The 14997-nt window shown below is 37.6% G+C and overlaps 1 protein-coding gene across 7 annotated transcripts in view; it reads left to right on the top strand.

Moving 5' to 3' along the window:
• The window catches only part of DGKH (diacylglycerol kinase eta), a 184609-nt gene that overhangs the window by 89038 nt on the left and 80574 nt on the right, over positions 1–14997 (top strand). For all 7 annotated transcript variants that reach the window (XM_068526471.1, XM_068526468.1, XM_068526469.1 and 4 more), the window contains exons 5-6: positions 13102–13206; positions 13472–13604. In XM_068526471.1, the coding sequence (XP_068382572.1) occupies positions 13102–13206; positions 13472–13604 (238 nt within the window). The remainder of the gene's footprint in view (positions 1–13101; positions 13207–13471; positions 13605–14997) is intronic.

Raw genomic sequence — 14997 nt, 5'->3', positions numbered from 1 at the left:
TGCCAAGGGAATGGGGCCAATGCGTCATTCCAGCCGCTGGTGCAGCCGAAAAATATTAGATGAGCGGTAAAACTTTTACTGTGTCCATTAACGCACAGCCACTGCTAGTTTACGGGGGAAGTGTGTGTCACAGCCTCCGTATAGAATTTCTGAAATCACTGTGCTCCTTGTTATTACAATTAATACTGAACAAACGGAAAAAACCTTTCAGTTTCCCATGGACAATGTAATACTTCAAATACAGTGCTACATATGATTATCTAATCTTGTCAAAATTTTGTTCTCCAAAGGTGTCTGGTTTGCAGAGACCTGTCTATATTAGTAAATTAATTTTATTATTATTATTATTATTATTATTATTTTACCAGTACCTTTTCTTATTCATCTTTAAAGAATGTACAAGTATATATAAGATTGAGATATAACTGTAATATCCCTGATTATCTTTTAAGGGGAGAAAAAGTGAGTAGCTTGTACAGCCTGTTCTGTCTGTCCTTTTAGGATAATGCCAGTAAATTCTTTGCTATTCTTTCATTCTCTAGTAGATGGCTAGGAAAGCAGACAGAATTTAGTTTCAAATTCTACATGTGCTTTGTGACCTTGGACAAGTTACAAACCTCTCTGAGCCTTAGGTTCCTCAAATGTAAAATGGATGCTACTTTTTGAGTTGTGTGGATGAAATTTGATATGGTACGATATGATATATGATGTGATATGGTATGCTATGATATATGAAATGATATATGAAATAATATATGATACATGATATGATATGATATATTTTAGCACACACAGGTCCTGGCCTGTTATAATTACTCCATAAATAGTATTTTGGGCTTTAAACTGATTTTCATTCCAAATGTGAAACCTGGAGTCATCTGAACTACTCCCTCATTATCTCTCTTCACAGCCAGTCACCAAGGCCCATTAATGCTGCCTCTGAAAAAGCTATTAAACCCTTAATCATCTCTGCTGTTGGCTCCAGTCTTCATAGACTGCTTCTATCCACAGCAGCCCCATCGCCACCCTAAACTCTTGTCCTGTCTTGCCTTTCCCACAGTTTCATAAGAGTCTTCTCCCCTGTCTCTTGACCACCCAGCTGACCCACTCCATTGCTGCCAGAGTTATCTTTCTAAAATAAAGTATTTTGTGTCTCTTTCCTGCTTACAGCCCTTTCGTAGTGCTCTGTCACTTTGAAGATCAAATCCAGACTCCTGAGTGTGGTTAAAAGGTTTTTCGTAACTACCTCTCTGGTTTCTCTTTGCTCTTCAACCTGTGATTGTCATATCACACTACTTAAAATACCAGTCCTTACCTTGACTTTTCTTCATCTGTGTGTTTGTGTGTCCCTTCATTTGCAATATCCCTTCCTCCTTTCCCCTTCTCTGGCTTCCTCCCCTCCCCCCACCCCGAAATCTTACTTGACATTCATCCTTAAATGCTTTGAGTATCATCTCCTGCAAAGCTTTCCCTGATCTTCAGTTTTGGTTAGCTGCCCTTTCACTGTATTCTAGTTGCACCCTGGGTGCTGAGAGCACAGATAACGGTCCAGATCTTGAAGGATCTTTAAGTCAGGCCAGGTGGTTTGGAAGATGACAGGAACTGACTATATTGAAATTAGGTTTACGTATCTGTGTTCCCCATTGTACCATGAGCTCCTTGAGTGAAAGGTCAGAGTATTTCCAGGGCTGCAATATTGCTCGGCATATAATAGGCACTCTTTACATTTTCTAGTGACTGAATGAGTAGTTTGATGGATGGATTCAAATAGAGAGTGTAAGTTTTTAAACTATCACCATAGGTAACCTTCAGCACTTTCCTCATAATGTTATAGCTCATCTAACCCATTATCTTTGCCCATTGCTTAAGACATTAATATGCTCTGTGCTACACTTGTGTTTGACTTGTATTTATCATTATTTATTTATTTATGTTTTGTGTGTGTGTGTGTGTGTTTGACTTTTAGAATACAGTTGTGCAACAGACATGAAGTGGATGGAGTCAGAAAATAATCAGATGTTATTATCTAAGTGGAGAAAAGTGCTATAAAGGGGAGAATAGCACCTTTTGGTGGAGAGTGAAAGTGGAGACCTTAGATAAGGTTATCAGGTTATTAGTCAACTCTGATTTTCAAACACTTGGGTGTTGGACTCATGGGGAGCTTGCAAACTTGCAAACACTAAGCAAACTACATAGAATTACACAGCTGATTTGTGTGGCCTGGCTTTCAGTTCTGAATTCTTTTAATTCCCTTTGGTAGTTGTGAAATAGTCTTGCTTTATATTGGCAGTGTAAATATTACTTGATTTTGGTCTCCTCTTAGAATGCTGATCAGTTATTTTTAGATCTTTTTTTAAACCAATTTTGGTGAGCGAAGTATATTTTTAGTGATATTTTAGTTATAAATACTATTATATAGTTAAATGAAGTTGTAGCTTAATTATTCACAGGAAATATTATTTTGTTATTGCTAATCTGAATCTTCCTTTATCCTAACCCTTTTGTTTTCAATCGACATAATTGTTTTGATGACACTTGGTTTCTTAGAGTTGGATAGGTCACATTATAGCACAAGAGATTTCATTTTCAGCAGGGTTGTATGGTGCACATAAGGGCAGCTGAGAAACAAGCTCTACTTGTCTGGTTTAACAAGGAAAGAGGTTGTGATATGAAACCGGAAGTTCTGACTGTAAACTCTGGCTCTCCTATTTAACGAGTCTGTGATTTTAAACAAGTTAAATTTCTTTTTATCTATCACGTAGGCCAGCTATATATATGGATGATTAACTGAGATAATGTATGTGACCATAATGACAGCAAGGCACTCTGAAAATGTAGGATGCTGCAGGAGTAATAATTCTGTTTATTTATCAACATGAGAGCCTCCTTTTTTTAAGGAACTTAGTTATTAATTCCTTTGAAGAAAAGTTGTTTGCATCCATGGATATTAATTAAAATTGTGAATATAATAAGAAAATATAGTAGAGGTGTCATTGATTTACCAGTTCATTATTACAATATCAAAAGTCCTGGGCTTCCCTGGTGGTGCAGTGGTTGGGAGTCTGCCTGCTAATGCAGGGGACGCGGGTTCGAGCCCTGGTCTGGGAGGATCCCACATGCCGCGGAGCAACTGGGCCCTTGAGCCACAATTGCTGAGCCTGCGCGTCTGGAGCCTGTGCTCCGCAACAAGAGAGGCCGCGATGGTGAGAGGCCCGTGCACCGTGATGAAGGGTGGCCCCCACTTGCCGCAACTGGAGAAAGCTCTCGCACAGAAACGAAGACCCAACACAGCCATAAATAAATAAATAAACAAATAAATAAAAATTAAAAAAAAAAAGTCCTTATTATAGTTTACTTTGTGGGTGTGGTATTATATTTACTTTGTGGGTGTGGTAAGCTGAATAATGAACCCTAAAGGTGTTTACATCCTAATTCCTATAACCTGTGAACATCCCTTTATATGGCAAAAGGGACTCTTGTGGTTGTGATTATGTTAAGGATCTTGAGATGAGATTATCCTGGATTACTGGAGTAGGCCCAGTGGAATCACAGGGGTCCTTATAAGAGGGAGGCAAGAGGAATCAGAGTCAGAGAAGGTGAGACTGTGGCAGCAGAAGGTTGGAATGATGCAAGGAAGGCACCGCAAGCCAAGGAATGCAGGCAGCCTCTAGAAACTGAAAAAACAAGGACATAGATTCTCCCCTACAGTCTCCAGAAGGAATGCAGCCCTTTGACCCCTTTGATTTTAAACTTCTGACTACTACAACTGTATGAGAATACTTTGTTATAGCAACAATAGGAAACTAATACAATAGGGATTGACTATCATTAATAATTATAGTTCATTTGAATTCTAAGAGACTTTTAATACTGACTTGGATCCAAACTTTCTTTATTAGTCTTCAAAGAAACCGTGGTTTGTCATTGTACAAGTAATTTATCTATGTAAACGATACAGTAGCATAGTCCAGCAGGTAACACTTACAGCCTTTCCTGGTAGACTCCCTGAAGCCTTTGCTGTGTCTCTTTTTCCAGGGAGAGCAGGGAGAGGAGCACAACCTCAGAGGGACTGTCGTCTTTACCCTGTAAGATTTCACTATGTCCTTCTACCTTTGGCTCTCTAGTGAACCAGATGCTTCTGGGAAGTGACTCTTAGGACCGTTACTCTGAAACAAAGCCTTAAAGACAAGATATTCCCATAAAGATGTTAAACAGGCTGCTTTCTTTTACAGTTTTTGTAAAGATTCTAAGACTATATAAATTATATAATGTTGAGTTCAGTTGCTCATTTGAAAAATGTTTGGAGTCTGCCACCTTACACGTCTCTGTTTTATCGTGTTAACATTTCATTAAATGCTTTTCAATAAAATTTTGATTTTAGAGTATTTTATATTTTTATTTATTTATTTATTTATTTATTTTGATGGACATAGTGGTTCTTTCTTTCTTTCTTTATTTATTTTTGGCTGTGTTGGGTCTTCGTTTCTGTGCGAGGGCTTTCTCTAGTTGTGGCAAGCGGGGGCCACTCTTCATCGCGGTGCGCGGGCCTTTCACTATCGCAGCCTCTCTTGTTGCAGAGCACAGGCTCCAGACGCTCAGGCTCAGTAGTTGTGGCTCACGGGCCTAGTTGCTCTGCGGTATGTGGGATCTTCCCAGACCAGGGCTCGAACCCGTGTCCCCTGCATTGGCAGGAGGATTCTTAACCACTGCGCCACCAGGGAAGCCCTTATATTTTTAAATTCAAGTAAAGGGTAACTTTGCTTTTTAGAAAGTGAGATCCTGTGGAAATACTGAGAATATTGGTACTGATAGTATTGAAATCTGTGGTTCCTTTTTTCATGGAAACAGGTACCAGAATTTATGTTTTATTTATATTTGAGGAAAATCAAATTAGCACAGAAAATGACATTGTTATGAAGCCATGATTCCTTAGTCAAGTTTTATGGTCTACAGAACTAATCTTAAGCAGAGTCACTGAAACTCCAGAATTATATGGAAGTAAAATTTGCACAGCTCTCTGCAGCTTATTTCATCCCACCCCATCTCAGTCAGTAATCAGAAGTCTTACTTCACTAGCTTCTGTGGACATTTTAGGTCACTTGAGAAAGGGAACCACGTTACTCATCTAATTTGAGTTTGCTATGGGAGAAAGAGGTAGGAGGTCAGAGGCTTGGGTCCTGGTGGGTATGGCCTGCAAGCTGAGACTTAAGACACCCACGTCCCTCATCTTCTTAGTTCCTTGAAGGGTTTTGCTTGGGGTTCCCAAACATTCGGTACATTTTTTTTTTTAATTGTGAAAAATTTCAAATATACACAGACTCAGGATAACTGTGATGAACCCTCACATGCCCACTGCCCAGCTCTTACTATTATCTAGATGTTGCCACACTTGCTTCATCTATTCTCTCTTCCCTATTTTATCTGAAGTGTTCTAAAGCAGATCTTTCACATCATTGTATTGACCCCTCATTCTTCAGTAGGCATCCCTCAAAATATGGTTGCCAGTTTTAACTCTACCTCTTTTCCATCTTTCTTCTCAAACAAAGCCTAGGTATGGAGAAGCTGTGAAAGAGATTTACTGAGTTGACCATAGTTAATTCAGTATTTTATAGTGAAGGAATAATCTTTTTTTTTTTTTTAATTTGCTGTAACACTTTTTAAACTCCTCATGTAGGAAGTGGATTAAGTAATTGTGGACAACTCATTGAGCTTCTAGATTTTTTTTTTTCTCTTCAATATGTTGTAACAAAATTAACACCATACTTAATTTACAGAGATGATTGAAGAATCAATGAGTTACTGCCTTTTTGCCATAAGTCTGTAGTCAAGTGTTCTTGTAGATAAGAAGACACATACTCCTAGCAAAGATGTTCTGCTCTCGTCCAGGGGTCTTTCCCTTTCTATAATTAGTAGATTTTTCAGAATAAATGTTTTATCTACTTACAAAAAAATTTCCATTAGAATTTATTTTTTCAATACTTGCATTTTTTCGTAGAATCTTGCCCCAAGGGAGTAACATTTCATATCTATCCTACAGAATTCTCAAATTTTTATATCAATGTATAGGTAATTATTGTTGCAGGTTGATTTTTGAAATTAATATCATATCCAGATGATATATATCTTCTTCTTAGATAGGAAAATAAGCAGCTTTGGGACAGACTTCCTCAAGTTCATGACTAATGCCTCCCCCTTTATTATGAGAGCCTATGGGGATGTTTGATATGTCCTACTCTACATTACAGGAATGCCCACTAAGATCAGTAAGTTGTTATTCAGCTGAAAGGACTCATCAGCTAGGAAGATGATCACTCAGCCAAAAACAAAAGTGTAGAATGATTTTCAGATATCCTTTTTGACTCTTTACATACTCTCAGTAAAGGGAGATTTTGTTTATAAATCTAAACATGGTTCTAAACAGACATATGAAAAGATTTTTAGATCATTCTGAAAGGGAGTAGGGAAGACCTTAGTTCAACTACCAAGCAATATGAATTAGCATTTTATTGATATTTACATAGTGTGCTGCCTGCGTAGCAAAATTTCTTGATAAATTCCAGCTGTAGGGGCTTCCCTGGTGGCGCAGTGGTTGAGAATCTGCCTGCCAATGCAGGGGACACGGGTTCGAGCCCTGGTCCGGGAAGATCCCACGTGCCGCGGAGCAGCTGGGCCCGTGAGCCACAATTACTGAGCCTGCGCGCCTGGAGCCTGTGCTCGGCAACAAGAGAGGCCGCGATAATGAGAGGCCCGTGCACCGCGATGAAGAGTGGCCCCCGCTTGCCACAACTAGAGAAAGCCCTCGCACAGAAACGAAGACCCAACACAGCCATAAATAAATAAATAAGCAAATACTTTAAAAATAAAAAAAATAAATAAATAAATTCCAGCTGTAGATTAATAGCTTCTCACATGTATGTGAATTACCTGTTGATCTCAGTCTTACCATTAGTCCATTACATATTTATAAGTTATTTTACATTATTTTAGATATTGTGAAATTTGGGTTCCAGGATTTCATGGAACCTAGTCTCTTTCTTCGTGAGCACTTAATGCAGACTCCACAGCGTTTACAGCTATAAAATGAATAATGTTTATGGTATTGCGTCAGTATGAGAAAGTCTCTTCCTAATCTAAAATTCTGTTATTTTAATTATACTATCTGATTTAAATTACACCGTCTGTTGAAAATACCTGTGGCACTTTCTTTGGTCTTGGTGCCAGAAATACATTCGTTGTGACCTTTTGTGCTTTTATTAGTCTCCTGTTAAAATTCAGGCACCCTTAGGAGAAAATAAACCTTTATCATCTATCAACACCTCAGAAAAAATTACTCTTTAGGTCAGTAGTTGTCACCTGAGAAAACTGATGGGGCTTGAGGCGACTGTAATAAAATAGGGAAGCACTGACCCTAGAAGGCAACGGAGTCATGGGAGTTTGTATAGGATTTGCAAATTCAGATGCCTCCATGGGCCGTTAAGTGTATGGAGTGGCCAGCTGAAGAAAATAGATTTAAGCTGCTTGTATTGTGATGAGCAAAGAACCTGTCTAATATGATGGATATTAACTTGTTGTTTTACAACACAGCACTTCATGGTTCAACAGAAATGGCCAAAAAAACCTCGGAGATCACCATTTTGTAACCTCTGTTATATCACGTGGGGTGCTGTAGGTGGGAGGCTATTACAGATGGGTCCCACACAAAGAAATATTACTAGGGGCAGATGAGACACTGGAAATTTGGGTGCAGAAGGGTGCAGAAAAGGGAGATAGGGGCCCATAAAGATTAAGAGCACTTTCTTTACATTATTTTAGGCCACATCCTGCTTTGACTAATAGGAAAGTTGGATGCTTCTGTTACCCTTCATGGTTGATAAATGGGTGTGCACCAGAATTACCTGTATAGCTTTGCCAATATACAGTTATATACATCTGAAATTATCCACGTCTCTCCCCAAAATAAGATTTTGATTCACCAAATCTAGTTTGGAGTGTGGTTGGCTATGTTTTGAAAAAACTCTTGGCTTGATTCAGGTACAAACACATCATTAAAGACCTATGCCCTTGGATGTAGTGATCCCTATTTACTCTTTGAAGTATCTCTGCTCTCAAAATACATAAGATGTATGGCTACGTTGCAGTTTGGCACGTTTAAGCTGTTAAAGTGAATTACTTCATTCCAAAAAAGAAGAATGGAAATAAAGGGAACATATATAATTTAAGAGATGGATATAGATTTTATGAGGAAGGATGGAAGAGGAATATTAAGACTGAGCTTTTGGCAATTTCAGGTATAGCAAACCTAGTGTTATAAAGACACGTGTTTATACCTGATTGGGCTTTAACAAAAGTCAAATTATATCCCCTAAGTTATAATAAGTATAGACAACAAAAATTGTTATAGCACAACTAAACTTTCTGTTTGTCCTGCTCTCCAAGAAAGGCTTCTCACTGCAAATGAATCTTTATTTCAGTCAGGGCTATTCAGGATTAATCACTAAAGATACAACAATAGGTATGCCAGGGTGCGGATGTGATCAGTGTGTTGTAAACAACTTTAGATTAGAAATAAGAATTTTTGAACAGAAGAAGTTGTTGGACCCTTAAAGTTACACAGAAAGTTGCAGAATTTCCTTCATTGCAGAATCAGAAATCTGAGTTAAAAGGAGGAACCCTCTATCTTGAATAGTTTAGGCATGATACCTACTAGAGACGGCATTCTGAACTCTTTCACTGCTGTACTGGGATCTCATGCTCTTTGGTAAGCCTTTTGCCGTTATATTCCTGCTTTGGGTAAGGTTAGATGCAGCGCAATTAAGGGGGGGGAGACCATTTCTTATTAATTAGTTTGTTGATGTTTTCCTAATGTCTTCTAAGGAATAGGTCATCATCTTTATTTCTATTTTGGTGGTTTGCTAGTCAGTGACTATTTTGTTGGCAAAATGCCTCCATTTTTGACCTAAGCTCCTGTTACTTTTGTCTGTGGACCACACTTACACAAGGACTATATACCTTATAGAAGAAAGCTGTAAATATGTACATCTTCCCTGTCAGCGCTAAGAATAATTGCTTTGCTAATATTTAGTGAGGCTTGGCTTGTAACAGACACTGTGCTGAATGCTTTGCTTGGGTTGTCTCTCTAACCCACACCACACTCAGCAGAGCTGTGAGGAACTGGTCATCTTCATCTTGCAGATACGAAACTGAGGCTCAGGAAACGTTCATAGCCACACACGTAAGAAGGGATGCTGTTGGTATTCATCCTGAGTCCGTCTGACTCCAGGGTTCAGGCATCACTCTGCTGTTGCATGAGTGGTTTCCAGTTGGGAATTTGCAGTAAAATATCTTTAGAACACAGGTTCTCAAACTTGGCTGCACTTCAAAATCACCTGGGAGTTAAAAAAAATAAAACAAAAACTGGTAGCTGGTTCCCACCTTCATAGGTTCTGAGTTCATTGGTGTGGAGCGTGGCCTGGACGTTGGGGTTTTTAAAAGTCTCCCATGTGATTTTAAAGTGCAGCCAAGCTGGAAAACTCCAGCTTTGGAACACTGCAAAGTTTTAAATTCTAAGTTCCCATTCTTCTGTTAGTAAAAAAATTAAAGAATGTTTTTGTTACTGAAATACTACCTATTTACTTTAGAAACCATAGACCAACCAAAAAAATCATATTTAAATTATCTGCAATTCTTTCACTGAAAGATAACCAGTACGGTATTTGTTTTTTTTTTCCTGTGCATGTTTATATATTTAAAGTCTTAACTATAATGGTACTCTTTGATGGAATTTTATATATTTAATGCCAGATTGTTTTATATCTGTTTTATGTATTTACATGCTTTCCCAGACTGAGAAATTCTTGATCCTTATACAACATAATAGTGTTGTTGGAGTAACCCTTAGAGGCCAGTAACTCTCAAAGTAGAACAATATCTCTATTCCTGTGGAGTTTGTATATTATTTGAGGTAGCACTTAGAAAACGAATTTAGATGTCTCTCCTTTGTACTCCATCTTATATAGCACTTTTTCGGACAGGCAAATCTTGGTTTACTTACCCATCTCCCTTATAGATTGGTAAGGCAAAGCCCATATGGTTTGTATGCCCAGGCTCTGGCATGCAGTAAACACTCAGTAAATGCTGGGGTGGATGACAGGTGTATTTCCCAGGACCCGAGATGGGAGTGGTGGTTATAGTTTGAAGAAACTAATTACTGAAGTAAGTTCAGATGTGCCTGAAAAAAGTCATTTGGGAATGTTGCGGTAGTGGGAAGAGAGGGTAAAAGTAAGGGTTGAGATGAAGCCAGGGGCTAGGGGACACTTTAAGATAGATAAACTGCAGATCCTTCAAGAAAGGTAAAAAGTCCTCTAGTTCTAGAAACATCCTGGCTTTGGCCCCCAACAGGCTCAGAGAGTCTTCCCTGGGAATAGCCCCCTCCTCTATCCTTCCATCTCCCCACCCTACTCCCTTGTCGTAATAAAAAGGCTTTCAGAATAAGAACCAAATAATTTTCAGAGTCTGCTGCTCCTCAAATATTTTCCTGGTAAAGATTTGGATGAGGAACTACTGTAGTGTAATGAGGTTCGGTGAGGATACATACAGCTAGGGCCTGTCATTTAGCAGATGGGACTGTTGGCATATTCTTTTCTACAAAGGTCAGTGATGAGGAAGAATTTAAGTAAAAGGTGGGGAGGGGACTCAGAGCATTGGAGGCCTGAGGAGCGATTAGCCCCGAGAGGAAAGGGACAATCTGGGAGATGTTACAGGTTTGCTTGGTAAACCAGCCTTGTCTTCAGTTGGGCCGAGGCGGCTCCCTGAGGTATTTTTCGTCCTGCAGCCACAAAGCGGGACATCTCTGCATCCCACGATTTATGAAGGATTTTCTTTTCTCGTGTCAACATCTTATAATGTAACTTTATAATAACTTTCTTAATCACAAGGCTTGTAAATCACAATTATTTATAATTTCTGTTTGGCTCTTAAGATCTTAGCTTTTATTTTAAGAATATGTTATGATCTTTACTTATTACTGCTCATTTTAAAACACTTTTTTAAAAAAAGGAGAAATTACAAATGTAAACATTTTACTTCGTCAGCGTATGAGGTACATGCATGATTTATGTTGCCAAAATCCTTTAGAGTTGAGGCATTTATGTAGCTCCAAAAGCTACAAGAAAAATTAGAAGCTATTTCTCTATCCTTTCCCCTCTTTTTATTGAATTCACAATGGCTTTTAAAGAATAGAAAGGCATTAAAGATAGTTAAAACCATCAGACATCCTGCTTTACTTAGAATTCAACAAAAAAACAAAATTAAAGAATAAAATAGAAAGCCTGGCTTATTTACCTAAATAATACATGTCTCACTCACTCTAAGATCTTAATGAGAGGGAATCCTTAGCGTTACATCATATAGTATAGCAGAAAAATTAAATAAAACATGCTAGAGGTGATATTTATTCAGATAAATATCAGATTGATTCAGTCAGTCCATTGACACACAGAGATTTCTGGAGTGCTGTGCCAGTCATCAGAGCCAGGGGTGTATTATGATTTAATGGTCCCTCTCTGCTGCATTTGATGATCTGTCCTAGAAAAACATTTTGAAGCAATAAAGCATCCATTTGGCTCCTAAGTAATGAGGGAGGCATTGCTCTTTGCATTAACTATTTATTGAGGAAGAGGAGTGACCAACTGCTAATAAGCTTTATCCAAGGAGCATAGTGGAAAACAGAAGAAAATGCAAAAGTGAGGTTCTGTTCAATTTCATATGCAATTAACAAATATCCAGCGCTGAACGGTTAATGCTCGACGTCCATGTGACTTCTGGCCGGCTGTATTTAAGCATGAGTGCCTGTCCAGTGTATTAAAGGCCCCTTAGTCTACGGAAGGATTGTGTAGCCTAAACTAATGAGAGATGAAAGGAAGCAGTGACTGGTGAGTAGCTACAACTGCGCTGAGCTCTATAGCTTTGAATAATGGAATTATTTTCTAAGATGAACACTAATGATTGAGGCTTGCTAGTTTACTCCTTTTGGGAAGGGTTCCTTTTTTTTTTAGAGATAATTATTGCTTTTCCATAACTTGGGAAATCTGCTCTCTACTGCAATATGTAGATTATCACTTGATCAAACAGCTTTTAACCTGGGAAAATTTCTAATTTGCTCTACAAGTAAATATATAATTTATTATTTGGAAATAGGTTCTAGGTGGGAATGTAACATTTTGCTTTTCTTTCACAAGTAAATAAATGGTCTCTTCTTTGCAGTAAATGCTTAGGATTTAGCAACTTCAAGGTTACAACCAGAATATTGTATTCACACATAAATAGGGCCTGCTTTCAAGTCATTTCAGAATCTTACTTGGAAGCTTTTGGTGCTATAACAGCATGAAGTTTTATTCCTCTTGCTTTAAGATTCTTGATATAATTAATTTGCCTTCTTTAGTAACATGAAAAAAAGATGAAAGTCACAATTATTTTCATCCCTTAAAGCCAACTAAAGGACTTATATGCTAATTCTTCTTCCCTGTTCTCACTAAAAAGTAGTACAGTGGAGTTCTACACAATGGGAAGAAAATCCGTCACATAAATCATGTTAAAATAGGCCATGGAAAGGATCTGTAAACCCAACATTATTTAAAGCAGAATAGTCTTGATACTATTATAAACCAATTATGAAATCATTTAATATTGCATTCCTTTGATTTTTGATTTTTCAAAATTTCCATATTGAAAAATATGTGTTAATTCTAGCTTACTATGAATTATTTTGATTTATATTTAGAATCCATTTTCAAGATATATTATGTGAAATAAGAATATTCTGCTTATATGAGTTCATAGCCTTGGGTAAAGGGCTAGAAAGCCTGATAAGTAAATAGCGATGAGGGCAAAGACAAGAAAAGTCTCCTTAGAATTTTTCTTTCCTAGACCACATTGTATCACACTGAGAACTAAAATCCATTTACCTTACAGAGAATCTTACTTTCTTCATCAAGGAAGTAAGGACTCAAGAGATTAGAAATGGTACCACCTTGTAAGATGTTAGGTCTTGCAATAATCTCTCTTCGTGGGTTAATAACAATCAGTTTGCATTATCCCTTTCAGATAATCACTCCATTCAGAAGACTAATGCTTTGCGCTGAGAATAGGAAAGAGATGGAGGATTGGATCAGCTCGCTGAAGTCTGTACAGACCAGAGAACCTTACGAGGTAAAGCAGCCTCTCTCCTGTCATCTCGTGTTCTTAGAGAATAAATGTGAACCGTAGCGCTAAAGCTATATTCTGCGGGAAAAAAAAGTATGTGTAGATTCATTCAGCAACTTGTTTAAACCTGATACTGATTTTTTTTTTAAGTTAAAGCAAAGTGTTTTAGTTTTAAAAATTGTGGATTTGAAATTGTAATCGTAACTGTATACATTCCAAATGTAGTCCTGTTCTCTTGTTTGGCAAATCTGTGCTAACGTCTCATTTCTAGGTGGCCCAGTTTAACGTGGAACATTTCTCAGGGATGCATAACTGGTACGCCTGCTCCCATGCCCGACCCACTTTCTGTAACGTCTGCCGAGAGAGTCTTTCTGGAGTCACCTCCCATGGCCTGTCCTGCGAAGGTACAGTAACATCCAGGGTGTGTTCTCCCTCGACACTAACCTTACTGTAAACACGCTGCCACGGGTACATCTGTGAACAGAGAAACATCATCAGAGGAAGACATTTCCCTTGGGTGGAAGCAGTAGCTGGGAGCATGTCAGTGGGACCAGAGTGTTTTAATTTTACTGTGGCTTAAAGTGAAGCTTTGCACGCATAGGACCAACTTGGAAAATATTTTGGCTCAGGAAAAGATAACATAAAATCATTTGAAGGGAAGTATAAATCAAAATGTAGCGTTTCCCTCCTGAGGAACTAGCAACTACCCTTAAAGAAAATTCTTTAGACTTTGTGTATCATTCTAATTTTCTAGTATTCTTTTTCTGTTCTGTTTAGAGTACAGAGAACAAAACTTTCTGTGAGGACAGTATATACTTTTTGGCAGGATTTAGATTGTTACTTATGTTACATTATTTTAAATGTTTTATTTCATTTATGTTTAATTTAAACGGATGTCATCCTTTTAAATTTCTTTAAAGTTTTCTAAAAATAAGGTCTATGCTGTTGTTCTCATGGCAGGATTTGTGGGTTATTTTTAAATTTAAGAGCAGTGACCACTTAAAAGAAATACATTAATAGTCAACAAGAGAAAACCATACCTTCTTTAGATTCATTTAATTTAATACCTCAGTGATTCCATCACTGTGTACTACTTTTGAACTACATATAATACCATTATTTAGCTTTTCTCTCTAATACAAAAAATTCTTAGGTAATCTTGTAATAAAACTATATCATAATTAAATAATAAAATAGAAATGGAGTCATAGTTTTAATTCATTTTAAATTACAAAATCCAAGATATGTCAGTATTTCGGCTATTTAATATGACAGTGACACAGCCTAGTGGATAAGAATAGAGCTCTGTAGTTAAACCCTGTGGGTTCCAATTTCAGTTTTACCACCACAAACTGTGACCAGGAGTAGTTTAACCCTTTTAGACTTTTGCTTCCTCATCTGTACAATGGGGATAATAATCATTTATACCTCACAGAGTACTATGAAAATGAAATGAGAGAGTACATACAATGACGCTACTTTTCTAGTCAAATATATGGTAGACATTTGTAACTGCGTTGTATAAGAAGTTCACCAAGTAAACAATTACAGATTGCATCATGGCCTGATGCATTAAAATTCATGAAAATGAGAATTTGGAGGAGGCATTAAACATTTTTTTAGATTTAAAGAATGATTGCAAACAAAGATATAATTGGTCTTTATGACTTTAGTGATCTAAAAGTGTTCCTGTAACTCTACTAGGGCTGTAATATTATATGGGGTTATTTTGAAGGTCTTTGTACTATTACCTTATAGTCTATTATCCTCAAGATGCTAAAAAAAAAATCAGATCTA

This window comes from Eschrichtius robustus, chromosome 18 (genome assembly GCF_028021215.1).
Source record: "Eschrichtius robustus isolate mEscRob2 chromosome 18, mEscRob2.pri, whole genome shotgun sequence".
NCBI classification, from domain to species: domain Eukaryota; kingdom Metazoa; phylum Chordata; class Mammalia; order Artiodactyla; family Eschrichtiidae; genus Eschrichtius; species Eschrichtius robustus.
This window is presented reverse-complemented; position numbering and strand designations above follow the sequence as displayed.